Raw genomic sequence first — 16,392 nt, 5'->3', positions numbered from 1 at the left:
CACCACAGGCTTCCAGTGCTTTACTTCAAAAAGTCTGGCCCTGCGAGCCCCAAAGAAAATTCTAAGCAAATTAGCGAACAAAGCTGTGGCCAAACAGCACCCCTGCAACAAGAAGGCAGCCCGCGAGGTCACGTAAGCCTTAATCAGAGGGGAGCGCAAGCTCCTCTGCAGCAGTGGTTCTAACCTTCCTCATGCCGTGACCCTTTCATGCAGTTCCTCATGTCATGGTAACCCCCCAGCCATGCAATGATTTTCATTGCTACTTCATCACTGACATTTTGCCGTTATGAATCGTAATGTAAATATCTGATACGCAGAATTTCTTTTCATTGTTGCAAAAGAAACATAATTAAAGCCTAGCAATTAATCACAAAACAATATGTAATTACATATTGTAAAATATTTATGTGTTTTCCAATGGTCTTAGGCAAGCCCTGTGAAAGGGTCATTCACTCCCCAAAGGGGTCGTGACCCACAGGTGGTTAATGTGGAAAAGTTCAGGAAGCAGTCAGAAGTGGACGGCTATGCCTACGTTCGGCTTCTGTGAGCTGGAACATACATACACCTTCGACAGGAACGTGCTCTCCCAGCTTCAGTAGGAGCTTTGACCTGGGATGACAAAACCGGGCACATCGACAACATCTTCATCCACTTTGCTGACAAAGAGGTCCTCTCTGCGCTCTAGCATGTGGATGGAGACTGTAGGCCCAGTGGCAAGAGGAACTGTGAGGGAATTAATCAATTCATATACGAGAAATCCTTGGAATGCTTTCCCTCCTCCTGGACTGTGCTACTTAAAGTTCCGGCCCTCGCTGTGGAGTCAAAGAAACAAGAAGAAACCCTTGTGGAAGGCACCACTGTTCTGATTATTCATTTCTCTGATGTCACCGGGGCACAGATGTGTGTACTATATCCAGAGCCCCCTGATGGCTGGGTCCAAACTTAAAACCCCTTTTCTTTGTAAGCTCAATTGGCATTTACTCTCTCCTAAACTCTGCTCATCATGAAAACAGTTCACCAGCAGCTACCTCCTTGTGCATAGTAGAAGGCATCCTGGAACAGGACGGCCTCCAGTGATGGGCCTGGCCTCCAGACCCTGGACTAGAATGCCTGCCCCACCTACCTCACAGGGCTAGTGTAAGGAGTAGGTAAGATCATGTGTATTCATGCCTTCAAAAGTTCATCAGGCGAGGTCTTACTATTTTAGAGGGACAAACATGGATCTGGTCAATGAAGCAGCAGAGAAGAAGGAAACCATAATATCTGATAGTCCAAGTTTCCAAGATGTCTCTAAATGTGCTCTTTCAAACAACAAAAAAATGAAATGACCCCAAGGTATTTGTCAAGAGCCCAGTTTCCCAGGTCTTGATCCTACAGAAAGGCATGGGAATATTGGGAGGGGGGCGGGCAGTGTGTGTCACCCCAACACAGAAGCAGAAAAGCACTGGACCCTACGCAGGGCTCCCGCTCCATGTCTCAGAGGTCTGTCTGTCAGTCTGATAGGACGACCGAAGGCTTATTCAGCGCACACAGCAGTCGTGGAGGATGAATCCCTATCCACTTTTCTTGGTCATTTTTGTGCTATTTTCTCTGGTTTACTAATAAATTGAAACTACCTTTAAAAAATGTAGGGGTGGAACAGAGAAGCTGTTGGCAAACAACACGGAGCCCATGCAGTATCTGTATAAAAATCAGGTGCAATCATGAAACACCTAGTTTGGAACGACATGCTTCTATGAAGGTGTCCTTAAGACCTTAAAGCTAAGAATCAAGATGACTCTTTGGGTGCATAAGACTCTTCAAATCTTTAGTAAGAAAGACAATTTTATTTGCTAAATCTGTATGAGGGAAAGGCAGGGGTTTCCACTCCCACAAAGAGTTACAGTCCCGGCGTCACTATGAGTCTGCAACTCAATGGCAGTCCATTTGGGTTTTTTTAATCAGAGATTAAATGTAAAATATTCTGACTGCTAATATCACTAAACTGCCTGTTAACAAGATGAAGCAGTTGGGTCAGTAACAATTGGGATTTCATTCTCCCCCCCCCCACACACACACACTTTCTATCATGAATTTGGTAGAGGTTTATGTATCAGAGGAGCCCTGGTGGAACACTGGGTTAGATGTTGGCTTTCTACTCCCATCAAGATTTACAGCTGCGGACACCCACAGAGGAAGTTCTCTGTCTTACAGAGTTGCTCTAAATCAGAATTATCAGGATGGCAGTGAGTTTGGATTGATGGTTTGTCATGTCATTTTTGCATTCAACTCAAACAACTAATCATCTCCCCAAAGCTTGCCCTGTTCCCTGGCCCCCCGTTCCCCCAACTCCCTCTTGTAGTGTATTATTTTCCCCTTTGCTTGAGTTAACAAGTGTCTACCCTGTAGCCTATTACTCCCCCTTCCACCCCCACCCCCAACACACACCTCAAAACTGAAAAACCAAACTCACTGCCATTGAGTGGATGGCGAATCATGGTGAGCCTCTCGAACGGGACCAAACTGTCCCTGTGTTTCCAAGACTGTAGCTGTTGATGAGGTTAGAAAGCCTTGCCTTTCTCTCTCTCGAGGAGCAACTGACCTTGCTGACTACAGGCCAATGTGTAATTACTGTGCCACCGGGGTTCCAACACAGTAATCCTGAGAATCTGGGGGATATTTTGGTAGGAGAACCTTTTTGATTATCAGTGGCCTCAGATAGTTCTTTCATTTGACTAACTTTGCTCAGCATAATGTCCTCCAAATCTAGCCATGTCATGAGGTATTTCAAAGCTTCATCATTATTCTTTAGCAATACATAATATTCCATTGTGTATATGTGATATTACATTTTTAGGAGCAAGTCTTAGAGAAGTATACAAGCTCATGAAAAATAATGAACAAGATGGCCTCAGAGAAGATGGAGAATGAAAAATAGACTCCACTTTGGGTGAAACTGGAGCAGTAGTGGTTTTTAACATTATGGTCTATGGAATCCTTCATGAGGTAAGGTCAAAAACTATGCTTATGGTGGTGTTGTGCACCATCAGGTACATTCTGACCCACAGCGACCCTGTAGGAGAGTGAAGAATAGGCTCATACAGTTTCCAAGAAGACAGCCCCATCTTTTTCCTGCAGAGCACTTGGTAGGTTCAAACCACCAACTTTTCAGTTAGCAGCCAACTGCTTAACCATTGCGCAACCAGGCAACCTTCATAATGAACTCAAAACCCAAATCCACTGTCAGGTAGCTGATTCTGATTCATTAGCAACCCTATACAGGGTTTCTGAGGCTGTAAATCTTTAAAGGCAGACAGCCTCATCTTTCTCCTGCAGAGACTGGCTGGTGCCTTTGAACCGCCTAACTTGGGATTACCAATTCAACACTTAGCCAATAGCGCCACCAGGGCCCACCCTTTTCGCTGTTGGCAGTAGTACCAATGGTGAAAAAGCGGTAGTGAGTCAGTCATCCTGCTGGCTGCCCAGCCTGGTCCCCCTTGCCCCTCCACCTCCCCACCCACACACTGTCAAGAAGTCAGGGTTTGCTCCGCCCTTCACCTCAACCCTTGTGTACACATTGTCCTCTCCTAGCCCATGCATCTGATGGATGCTGTCTGTCCCGAGGAAGAGCATGGGGTAGGTGTCTGGCTTATGGGCTCGACCTAACCACTTCTTTCAGTGAAGGCCCTCCCCCCCACCAAGACAAACAATCATTGCTTATTCAGACTTGGGTTATTTGGCAGACATTTTCTCAGAAATACATGGAGCGCGTCTGTCACTTCAAGGCAGACAACTGATAGCATTTATTGCCAAGGATGAAAGTTGAGCTTTCAAGCAAAGATTAGAAAATCTGAAAATGATCTGCCACATGAATTTGACAGCCTTCCTCGGGGTATCAGTGGTGATATTAACAAATATGGTTTATTTTAATAACACATAACAAAATGTCCCAGTCTTTGGAAGATCGACCCAATTCAGTAAAGCAATTATTTTTCAAAGGACAAATATGATGCATGAAAACAAGACCCATTCCAAAAGTTCAGACAAGAGTTTCGAATTGCCCATTACAATTTAACCTTTGTAGTATCATAGAATTTCCAAACTTAATCAAAGACTATGACAATACTCCTTGTTCGACGGGCATGTAGGTGTGAGAACAGACTACCATCTCATACCTCAACTGTACGACAGAACATGGCAAGACACTGAACGCAGCCTCAGATACGGGAATTCAACCATCTTCTGCTAAGCATTCAACCCAAAAGATTAGAAAATGTAATACAAGGTTTCTCTTCTACTTAAGAAAATAGTGTTGAATTTTTAAATTTTTACTCATGCTGGGCCGAAGGTATCAGGATTATAGTCTTAGGGGACACCAAGGTGAACTGTCAAAACCACTCACAAAAAGATATACTATTTTGAGAAGTAGAGACCAGGGTCTTAGAGGCTCTTGGAACAGCTATCTAAAGTGCACCTGCTGAGTTCTCCCCACATGGAGGAAAAAATGATGAAAATGTAGACAGGTGTATTCCAATGGACTAAGAGACCACGCACACATCAGTCTCCATAACCTCAAGCCCTGAAAAAGTAGATGGTGCCTGGTTACCACTACCAACTGCTCTGAAAAGGATCACACTAGAAGGTCCTGGATAGAGTGGGAAAAACATGTAGAACAGAATCATGAAAGAGACCAGGCTTACTGGTTGGAGTGAGATCAAGGGGACCTCCAAGACGAAGGCTCTTACCCTTCAGGTCTGGAATGGAACTCATCTCCATGTTAGACGAATCCACCATTTAAGATCTAAAAGGCAGCATTTAGCCAATAGTTCAGAGGGTTATGAAAGGAGGAGGAAAGGAAACAGGAAACACAGGCAGGAAGTGGGAAAAGCAATACACTGAAGGGATTGCAGTGGATAAGTTGAAACAAAATGTGTAAGAGCTGCTGAATATACAACTATGGTATGCTCTGTAAACCTTCACCTAATTCACAATAAATAATTTCTTTCTAACCTATGTTACCTCTTGTTAATCCCACCTTGGTGTTAGCTCATCCCCTAGTGATCTGCTATGAATGAAGAGGACATAGCAAAAGTGAGGGGATGTCACTCCGGTACCAACTAAATCACAAAAGACTGCCTTCCTGCTCACTTGCTGGCTCTGCCTCTGACTCACTTGGACGAAGCCAGTTTACATGTTGTAATATGTCTACAGAGAGACCACGTGGCAAGGAATCAAGTGAGGCCTCCAGCCAGCAGCGCACACGGAACTGATCCTGCCAACAGCCTCCCATGTGGGCCTGATAATAGTTGGTGAGCCTCTGACACAAGAGGACCCAGTTGATCTACAGTCAGATCGGAACTCACAGGCTATGACACAATAAATACTGATTTAAGCCACTAAGTTTTGGAGTAGCATGTTAAAACAGGTATACAACCTCAGTTCACTTTTTAAATGTGTTCATATTTTTTTGCTCTAATTTCCAATATGGTGAGTATTTTTAGCTACAGCTCGTATAAGCAAAAGTTCTCTGGAGTCCCCAAGTGCGTCAAAAAAGGGGGAAACTGAAAACTGTAAGGATTGCTGCCCTAGCAGAGGTGAGAGCAAGGATAGAGAAGAAAAGGCCTGCCTAGTCCAAACAAGACAGACCTAGGAGACCCCCCCCCACCCCTACCCCCACTCTGGGCACCAGTAACCAGGCGGAAGAGCAAAAAGAAAGCCATCTTTCTCTGACCAATTACACTCACCTACCCACTGGCCACACACACTGGCCTCATTTACCTTTTTGGTCTAGGGTGTACCAGTCAGTCTAGTCCAAATGGGTGGTGCAGGAGAACTGGAAGAAATCATTTCCCCTTGGCCTTTATTGTTCTTGGCTCACTCAGAGCCAGATGGCAACTGCATTTGATCTATCTCCTCTTTACCGTCAGAACTAGCTTACCTTTAACATTAGCCTCTGCAACAAGGAAAAGTTTAAGCAATTTGACCATCCAAGGACATAGACTTGGACTTGGAAAGCAGGGACTGAACTCTGAACTGTCTCTACAATACCCCAGAGAGTATGGTCCCCTCAAGTCAGTTAAAAACTAAGTCTGTTTGGTGAAGCAGAGGGAGGGGAGTCAGGGAGAGCAGGATATGCTGTGCAAGGTTAATTGCCTTCAGCAGCAGCCTTCTTTGCCATGAGACCAGAGGAACTGGATGGTGCCTGGCTACCATTAAGGAACATTTTGATCAAAGCCCATAGACAAATCCTGATCAAGAGGAGGAAATACAGAATTTCAAAGTCCCATGGACTCTAGACTTGCTAGAACCCTGGAGAGTGGGAGGCAGCCCAGAAACAATTTGTCTTAAGGTGCTCTTTCTCCTTAAACCAACAACATCCCCTGAAGTCTTAAGACTGAACATTCCTTTCCCTTAACCAGACACGTCTGCCTTGAGCGTTATGTTCTATTGCATCTATGTAAATTACATGACTGACAACAGCAGCTTGGAAGATTAGACAGGACTCTTAGGGGACAGTGACTTTCTGTTAATGAGGGAGAAATGCCTTGGCAAAAGAGCGTGAGAATGGTGGCACAACGTAAAGAATGCCACCAATGTCACTAAATTGGACATGGAGACACTGTTGAATTGGTCTGCCATGCATATTCGCAACTACCACCACATGCTCAATTCTGCATAGAGGTGTGCAGGTGGTGCAGCTCTGGGAGCACACTTGGCACGTGGGCTTGTGCGCTGTAAGTGGGTGAATGGCATGGTCTGTGAGCTGTACCTCAGTAAAGCTGTAACAAACCAAACACCGATGTGTGAGGCTAGGGCAGCAATGATGGAGTTCTGGGGAGGGGCATAAACCAGAAGCAAGGGGAGTTCTAAGATTTGTCCCAACTCCTCCTTGGTGGCAGCAGAAAAGATCCAAAGTACTTGTTGCGGCATGAAAGAGAATGGAGAACAGAAAACCATCAGCAGGCTATTGGGAAGAAAGAGGGCAAGCTGCTTTGCTGAACTGAGGGATGGGAGCAGTTGATTCTCCCCACTGGCGAGACACTGAGATTGAACCAAAGGCCCCGGTGAAGGTCTAGTTAGGCCACTTTGCCAGCTTCCTCTCCAAAACGGTGGTAGCTGGTTCTGTGATTTTATCTGTACATGCTGCATATTAAGACTTTATATGCCACTTACCTTTTAATACAAGGATGACTGCATTCAAGTTCACATTTAACTTCTGTGGCTATTGCCTTCATTAAGGTCAAGTGTGCTGACTTCTAGCTCTAAAACTGGAATTCGATGATTACCTGCAGTCTGAAGGAGCTTGTAACTATAACTAGATCTCTGCAATGAAAGGATCCAGAAACTCAAAGATCTTAACAGGCCGAGCCATTTCAACATGCTCGGGCCTGACCCAATCTGCAGAGGGATAGGGCCCAGGCCACACAATTCGAGTGCTCAAGCCTCAGGCTCCACATGTAAAATGGGCCTCTACTTTTATGGGTTATGTAAGTGGAGCATCCCTGTCCCAATTTTCTGGAGTCACCCTTCCGCAGCTCCCCTTAGGTAAATCACAAGGCACTTCTGAAACATCGAGCTTCTCTTTGCACTTGTCCATTGTAGCTGGTTACTAACACCATGTTGTATGCACTTTCTTGAACATAAGTGGGCCTCTGTAAACTTGAACCTTGATACAACAGGCAGCTTCTCCCACACTGCATTTCCATTTACCCGGATTACACTGGGAAGTGGATTTGCCAGGAATGACAGGGCAACAAACTTCTTAAAGCAGGGTCTATGGGAAAGAAACACGAGGAAGTAACTCTGTAAGGCTCAACACTACCCCGGGCCCTTAGTGACACTGACCTCTAGTACCTGCTAAAGTTAAAGTGGGGATGAACAATAGCTAACCTTCCAGGGAGCCCTGGTGGTGTAGTGGTTATACATTGGACTGCTAACCACAAGGTCAGCAGTTCAAAGCCAGCAGCTACTCAGTGGAATATGAAGCTTTCTACTCCTGAGAAAAGTTATAATGCAGGAAACCCGCAGGGGCAAATCTACTCTATCCCTACAGGGTCTCTAAGAGTAATTGGCTCGATGGTAGAGAGCAACCTTTCAGAGTCATAGGATTCAGCACAGCAACGATATTTCAGCAGCACAAAGATTTTTAGAATATGACTCAAATAAGGAGATTTTACAAAACACACACATTCTCATTTCAATCCAAAAGCTCTGAAGAAACTCACTTCTAAGCTACTGGCCTGTCCTTCCCCGACAAACCTTGACCTTTCTGCAAGCAGGGAGCTCACCCACGTCAGTATCACTCAAGGCCAATGAAGGGAGGGGGCTTGTGGGGGGTGAGCGGCATTCTGGGGACACTTTGGCAATGGAACAATCTTTTATGCCTTTTCCTTCATGCAATAAAATTTACGTAAGCTATCTAAAGTGTCAGCAGAATTTTATCTAAGAAATAGACTGAATCATAAAAAAATAGTCTCATTATCTGGCTGGATCTTAAAGATCACCGGAGCATTCTTGAGCCGCCGCTAGAAATGCCCTACCAGGAAAAGTGTAAGCATGGCTAATTCTCTTATGTTGGTAAATACGAATGAAATTTGTGTACTGCTTTACACTTTATACATACTGTCAGATCAGTTAAATCATCTAAGAGTTCCTAATGATCACAGTAAGACCCAAAAGGAGCCAAAAAGGAGGGATTTGGGGGGTGGGTGGGAGACAATGGGATTTCTTTGAGCTACTAGGTTAAACGTGCTAAGCAAGCAGAAAGTGTGAATGTAGAGCACATCCATTGCACTATTAATCACACAACCAATTTTCCATGTATTCAAGTTACCACAAATCATACTTCTGACAGTTCACTTTTGGGGTATTTTTTGTTATCATTAATAATACGCTGCAGCATGTAGTTTGTTGATGTTCTTATTCTCAGATGTTCACAGGCAGATGTTGAATTTTATGATGTACTGTTCAAACTCCTGCCAGATTATAAAGGTAGCAAGGAAAACAGGAAAAGACAGAAACAGGGGGCATTCGACTGGCATCAGACCTGACAAAGGAATCTTTGGAACAGAACACAATACTAAGCCGGGGACTCCGGTTTACTGGGCAAACTTCATTGACAAAAAGCTGTGCTAGTTAAGAAGTTGGGTGGGGGCTATTTGGTGTTTGGTTACTGAACTTACTGGTATGGAGCAATCGTTGCTTTCATGGCGGCTTCCTCGCCATGGCCTGGTCTCTCCTATGACTGGGTGGGACTTGTGGCACACCAAGCGGAATGGACAGCTTGCTAATAATGCAAACAAGCCGAATGGCACCCCTGTGCCAGTGGGGCCATGCAAATAATATTGGTCAGTTTTACTAAAATGACTCATCAGTTTGGGGGACTGACAACAGAAAAGTGGGTGAAGGGAGACGTTGGACAGTGTAAGACATGACAAAATAGTAATTATTTATAAACTATCAAGAGTTCACGAGGGAGGGGGACTGGGAGGGAGGGGGAAATGAGGAGCTGATACCAAGGGCTCATGTATAAAACAAATGTTTTGAGAATGATGATGGCAACATAGGTACAAATGTGCTTGACACAATGGATGGATGGATTGTGATGAGTTGTACTAGTCCCCAATAAAATGGTTAAAAACAAAACAAAATAAAATGAGTCGCCAGTCATCCCAACAGCAAAAAAAAAAAAAAAAGAGCAAGAGGGGAGAGCCTCCTTTGGACCCAGGGTCCCAACCCAAAGAACCTTCTAGACCCAGAAAATAGAAACCTGCAACACCAGAGAGGGAGCAAGAAAGTGAGAAGCAGCAATAGCAGGACCAGGAGAAAGGCAGGAGACCACATGATGGGCTTGCTGGATCCTAGAGTGAGAGCGCCGAGTGCCTTGAGACCCAAAGCAGGCTGGCGAAGTGGAGTGTCCCCAGGAATGTACCAGAGAAGCTAAAGAGCTTTATAACACTTGCCTGAGGAGGCCCGAGGCTGGGCTGCCACAAGAGGCCCGATGGGTTAGGGAGAGGCCGCCTTGTAGGCAAAGCCAAGGAGCCACCCTGGCCATAGAACTGTATTCTACGTTACTCCTGATTCTGAACTGTGACCGGTTACCTGCCTAATAAATCAAGCCTATGGCTGTGAGTATGGTCTGTGAGTTCTGCGTGCTCCCTCCAACTGATTCTTGAACCCAGCAGAGAAATAATTTGCAGCCTGGGAAAGACAGCTGATGTCAGGATTGGGGATTAGGTTTAAAAAAAAAGAGGAGTTCTGACCTCCACCTCAGAAGAATCAGTCTTGGGCTGCTGATCTGGATACTTCTTCCTTTTGGTGAAATTAGACAAAGAGATCAGATGGCATCACTGCCACCTGCGCCATGTTTACAATGGTGGACTAGTGGTTAAGAGCTTGGCAAGTAACTGGAAAGCCAGCAGTTCAAACCCACCAGCCACTTCTGGGGAGAAAACCATGGTAGTCTGCTTCAATGGCTTGGAAACCCCATTGGCAATTCTACTGTCCTATAGGGTTGCTATAAGCCAGAACCAATGTGATAGCAACACATTTGACTCTGTTGTGGGCTTATAAGGGCAGAGGAGTTAAGGAGACACTGGAAAACACGTGCAGTTGCTGTGCCTAGCATAGTACACAAAATAGTGAGGACTTAATTTTTTTTCCTTTGAAACAATTTTCCAAAATGTATAAAATGTGAACAGAATCCCACAAAAGTAAATCCTTTTGTTTTCTATCACCCAAATTTGACATATACTTTTTCAAAGTAAACAGCTCTTGTCAAGGCCAATATAAATGACCAAGGAAATAACATAAAAACCATCTTCTGCTAACACCATGATGAGTGAAGTAGACATACTATGCCATGCAAACGTGGCATGATTAAAGGAATGTGATGTATCCTGTAGCCTCTTGCTTGTCCTTTGCTTCAATGTGAAAATGAAATCTACCGAAGTGTGGAGCCGCAACTTGACAACAATCTGCAAACAGAAGATCACTTTACTTTGCTTATGACTTAACTACTATTCTAGAAGAGTGGAAAGTCAAGGCGTCCTTGGATAGAGATCGAAGAAGGCAGTAAAATGGTTTCCGACCCACATACTCCTGCTGAACCTAAGGCCTGAGAGTTGCTCCTCACTGCATGCATCACATAGAAGATCTGAAAATCCAACATAAGGTTAGAAAATTGTGTTTAGACACAGCACCCAGCAGTCAGAGAAAAGAATCTTTTATATCCTCCCTGCCAGATCAAGTAAAAGTCAACAGAGCATCAGTCCCACTCTACAGGTTATGAACCTGATGCCTAGAATGTCTGAGAAACCTGCCCAAGGTTGCCAGGCTTCTAAGTGGCAGAGAGCCAAGAGTCCCGACTCCAAAATCCACACTCGTGACCCACCACTACCCTGATTATTACTGTGGTGTAGATGAAAGGGGATTACTGGGTTCCAGGCTCGGCTTCACCCCTTGGGCAACTCTCGTGACCTTGCTGAGCAGTTTCTCACTCGTAAATGAGTGCAATGACAGCAGCCTGCTCTCCTCCACAGGAGTTGAGTGATGCAGAAAGAGTTAATGATGTGTCCACACACTGTCAAAACCACAAGACTCTTTGTTAATTTAGGCCCAGGTTCCAGATTATCTTTATGTACCTATAAATAAATTCAATAATAGCTAAGATTTTTTTTTACCATTCCCAAGCAAAATATAAAACCAACCTTGTGAAATCAATTCTACATCAGGACATAAATTTCTAGATCTATACTTTGGCCAAGACGGTAGTCACGAGCCACATTGACTAGTGAATACTCGAAAGGAGGTTAGTGACCTGAGGGAATGGAATTACATTTATTTCATTTTAATAGTCATATAGGGCTAGCTGCAACTGCCTCAAAATGAATTGTCATATTAGCCTTTAAAAAAAAAAACTACCTCACTCACTGCAACTCATAGCAAACCTACAGGACAGAATAGAACTGCCACTTTGGGTTTCTGAGACTTTAAATCTTTACAAGAGTAGACAGCCTCATCTGTCTCCTGTGGAGCACCTGGTGGGTGCAAACTGCGAACCTTGTAGCTAGCAGCTCAACAAGTAACCCACAATGCAGCCCTGGCTCCTTCAATAGTAACCTTAGAAGAAAAGAGTCACCCTTGGAGACCATTCACATAGAAGTAGTTAAGAAACAAAGCCACACTTAACTAAAGCAGGTCAAATGGCCAGTTAAGGCACCAGGAACCAATCAAGTCCCTCTGCGATTGTCCTGCACTCAAGCTAGGTACTATAGTCCAACCATGACAAAAGAAGCACTCCTCTTTTCATTCCTTCAATAATTTTAAAAAATAAGAACCCAATTTGTTAAATGTCCTTTCTGCTCCCTGAAAAAGAAGGCATAGGGTTCAGCAGGAGTTTTTCCCCCAAGTCAGGGACCCAGAGGAAATGCAAATTTGTTGTTTGCAGCTACAAGCTATTCATGCACTTGTTTTTAAAAGATGAAAATTCAAAACTGAACCTCATTCTTGAACTTGGAGTTCCTCAGTGGAACAAAGGTTAACGCGCATGGCTGCCAGCCAAAAGGTTGACAGCTTAAACTCACCCCAGAGGCACCTCCAAAGAGGACTGGCAACATACTTGAGGGAAAATAAAAATCAACCAGCTGAAAACCTTAGGGAACACAGTTCTACTCTGACACACATGAGAGCCCATAAGTTTGAATCAACTTCAAAGCAACTGGTTTAGCCATGCATTTCCATCCCATGCCATCAGCTCGTTAAATGAGAGCAAGGAATGAAAGACAGGAAAAGATGCCCCATATGCAAGAAGTATGAGATCAGCACACCAAAGCAGCAGACATGCAAGGAGGTTCGGACTATTCATATGCAGGTGTTACCAGAGCTCTGGGCCTCAAGGTCATTACTTCTTATCTGGGTAGTTTTGAAATACTAGTTGGTTAATCTCTGTTCCCAATTCAACTCCTTTTGGTCCTATCCCATCCAAGTGGCACAAAAGGGAACTGATGTCCTGAATTGCAGTGGCTTTTGAGCAGAGTTCTCCCCTGGGGGAACTACAGTGTCCAGAGGACAATGCCGACTCCCTAGGGTCCATTTGGTCCGTGGCTTCTTTTTTCAGTCAGGCAAGTACTGGATCTTTCTTTCAAAGTGCAGAAAGAGAAGAAGAGAGAGGTAACTGAGAAGTAGGAACACCTACTTCTAACCCCAAGGCGCGAAAATGCCAGGCCTTAGAGACAGACCCAAAAAAGCTCATTCCAGACACTGCTTAATGCAAACCTAGCCCTTTGTCAGGTCTCTTGAAGTTCATTAGCCACATTAGAAAAAGACTATTTCATAATTCCACACAGGGATGATTTTTAAGGGTATTCAAATACATAATTAACATTAAATACCTTGAGTGCTCCAGGCACATGTCCAACGAATTGAACGTTCCAGTATGTCTAATCAAGAGCAACTCGAAAACGAAAGGGGTTTTCCTTGCTTCGAGGCCCCCCTCCCCTTCTGCAGTTCTCCCTGCCAGAGCCCTGAAAAATCCTGTAGCCCATTCGTTGTGCAATCCTGCTCAAACCCCACCCACTGAGCAAGTGCCATTCTCCAGTTCTGAAGGAGGGCCTGGGCTTGCTTTCCCTGTATCGGGGAGAAACTGAAAACTCCTGGACGTTGAGTCAAGTAAGGCAAGGGGGGCGGTCCTGCATCCCTGATTAAGTGACTAAAAGCTGGGCCAGGCTCAAGGAGCGCAGGATTCCACATCAGTTGCACACACTCGTTGGTGTGATGGTGGCGTCCGCGGCGTGCTGTCGAGTGGATTCTGACGCAGAGCAACGCGATATGCATTCTCCACAAGATGCATGTTTTCCATCGTCCAACTGGGCACAGACGAAATGCACTGGGGAAAAAATTCAAACGAGGGAAGGAGGCAGAAAGGCTGGACAAGGAAGACAGGTGATCGGCGATGCCCCCTGCAAGTCTGCAGCACTGAGGCACCCTGGTTGCGTGTGTCCTTGCCCCTCCACGACCCCACGTGCAGCCGAGCCCGAGGCCTGAGGTCCGAGGCCTGAGCGACCCTGAGGGGAGGGGGGGGGCTGTTGGCCACCCACGCAGTTTCGGGGAACGTCGGGTGGGGGAAGGGGCGCCTCGCCAGCCCGGCTCTCTCGTGCGGATATCTTCTGATATCTTACTGCGCAACAACCTCGCCGGCGCCGGCCCGTGCCACCCCGCAGCGCGCCCCTCACACACCCCGCAGTGCGCCCCTCGCACCTGCCGGAGGGACACCAGGCAGCCCACCAACGGCTGCGCCCAGCGCGGGGATGGAGGCAACTGGGAGGTGGCACCTGGCGCCGGGTCCCCGACGGCACGTGGCTGTCACACCTGGCGTGCCCCCGCCTCACACCCCCGGTGCCCACCAACCTGGATGTGCCCCCTGTCCACCCTCCCCTTCCCGCCTTGCGCTCACCAACGCCAATTGTCGCCCCTTCCCCTTCCCTCCATGTTGGTCCCACCCTCCCACCTGCTCCCTCAGTCGTCACCCCCCACCCCGAGGGAAGAGGACCGGATGTTCGTCCCGCGGCTAAAGGTAATCGGGGAGACTGAAGAGGTGGCCCCCGAGAAAGAAAGCTCGTACGTTCCCCATCCTGGCACCAGCCAAGGTGTTCCCAGAACTGACCGCCTGCCGTGGGCTAAGTCGCCGTCCGCCCCGTCCGCCTTCAGCCGTCTCCTTAGTGCCGCCGCCTCCTCCTTCAGCTGCCTCCCCTACGCGAGTCGCCATGAGGTGACGGCAACAGCCAAACAAGCACCCCGACAAGGGGCACGGAATCGCAGGCCCTAGGCCCCGCCCCCGAAACCCCGCCACCAATCACCGCGCGTTGTGCTGTCCACGTGACCGGAGGAGGTTGGGCCCCGAGGGGAGGGAGCGGGATGGGGGTGGGGAGCAGTGAAGCAAGGGTTGGGGCTGCCGAAGGGCCGAAGGGCAGACAGAGGCCGGGCGAGTCTGCGCGGAAAAGGAAAAGGGCCTCTGAAGTGCACTACAAGGCCCAGTAGGCTCTGCGGCTCCGGCTCCTAAGCCCGGATAGGAATTGGGTAAGAGTTGGAAAAGAATTGCAGCGTTGTGGGAAAGGAAGCCCACCAGCTGCGCTGGGCATGGCAGCCTACTGGGTCTTGTAGTTGTGTGTGGCGGTATTCCGATGTGGAGCCTTGGTGGCGCAGTGGTTCAGCGCTCGCTGCTAACCGCCCGCCCGTGGGTTGGCGAGTTTGCTTTCGATTTCCCATCCCGTCAGAAAAGTTGAATCGTCCGCTGGTTCAGAGGCACTGAGATTGATGACGGGTTGGGGTGTTTGTTGAGCCTTCGAGTAGAGATTTTTCGCCGCCTGAACGTCTGAAATTTACAGGCGCCTATGAAAGCTGCCATTGTACCTGAAATCATTCCATGTGAAAACTTGTGCTAAATCATTTGTTTTATGAGGTGGGGTTGAATACAAAACAGTGATAGCAGGTGCATACACGAGAGTAAATTTTAATATGACAGAGAACCCATCCATTAATTTTCAGGGGGGTTTTCCCTGTACACTTGGGGGAAAGGTTTTGTTTCCTATGGAACCCTGGAGGCGTAGTGGGTGGCTAATGGTAAGGTCAGCAGGTCCAGAGAAAGAAGAGGCTTATACTCAGACTTACGGTCTCAGAAACCCACAGGAGCAGTTCTATCCTCCCCTATAGGGTCAGTATGAGTAGGCAGGAATTGACCCGAAGGCAGTGAGGTGGTTATTACTATTATTACTAATTTTGTTTCAGGGGCAGAACGCCTCAGTCCAGCTCTGAAATTTCAAAACTAGAGCGCAGTTTGAAGTATCAGTGACAGCAAATGATGAACCCATTCCTAAATGACAGAAAGCTGATGGCCTCGGCAACCAAAGTGACACTTTTTTTCAGAGGGGGGGCCGTTCACAAAAATATTGAGCAGCGACCATGAGTCAGATGCATTGTTGCTCATTCCTTACAACTACCCTGTGGTATAGAAATTAGTCTCCTTTGCTCTGTTTTTTACACTTTATTGTGAAATGTGTGAAGGTTTACAGAGCAGACCATCAGTGTTCCATTCATCCACCTCTTGTTTAATTTCATTGTTTGCAAACCCCTCAATGTAACATCACTTAGCCACTTCCTCCTATATTTCCTATTTCCATTCCTCTTCCTTTCTTAAGCCTTCTGAATGTTATCCATGGGTAAATGCTGCTCTTTTGATCTCAGACAGTCGGTTTTTCTAAGGTGTGGGTACCTCCCTGTTGTTACTGTTTGCTTCATAGGCCCATTGTCTGCCTGAGAATTGAGCTGCCATGGGTGGAGGGTGGTGTGTGTGAGTTTCACTTTCAGACAGGATGGGTGACAGTGACTAAGGGCTATAGTCTCAAGGGCTCTCAAGGA

The 16,392-nt window shown here is 46.5% G+C and overlaps 1 protein-coding gene across 2 annotated transcripts in view; it reads right to left on the bottom strand.

The window, feature by feature from the left end:
* TXLNG (taxilin gamma) overlaps positions 1-14,798 on the bottom strand; it is a 42,297-nt gene extending 27,499 nt beyond the window's left edge. For both annotated transcript variants that reach the window (XM_075538852.1, XM_075538853.1), the window contains exon 1: positions 14,642-14,798. In XM_075538852.1, the coding sequence (XP_075394967.1) occupies positions 14,642-14,743 (102 nt within the window). In that variant the 5' untranslated portion in view covers positions 14,744-14,798. The remainder of the gene's footprint in view (positions 1-14,641) is intronic.
* Between the last annotated feature and the right edge of the window lie 1,594 nt (positions 14,799-16,392).

Source organism: Tenrec ecaudatus, chromosome X (genome assembly GCF_050624435.1).
Source record: "Tenrec ecaudatus isolate mTenEca1 chromosome X, mTenEca1.hap1, whole genome shotgun sequence".
Lineage (NCBI taxonomy): Eukaryota > Metazoa > Chordata > Mammalia > Afrosoricida > Tenrecidae > Tenrec > Tenrec ecaudatus.
The sequence above is the reverse complement of the archived record's forward strand: the minus strand, read 5'-3'. Positions and strand labels throughout refer to the sequence as shown.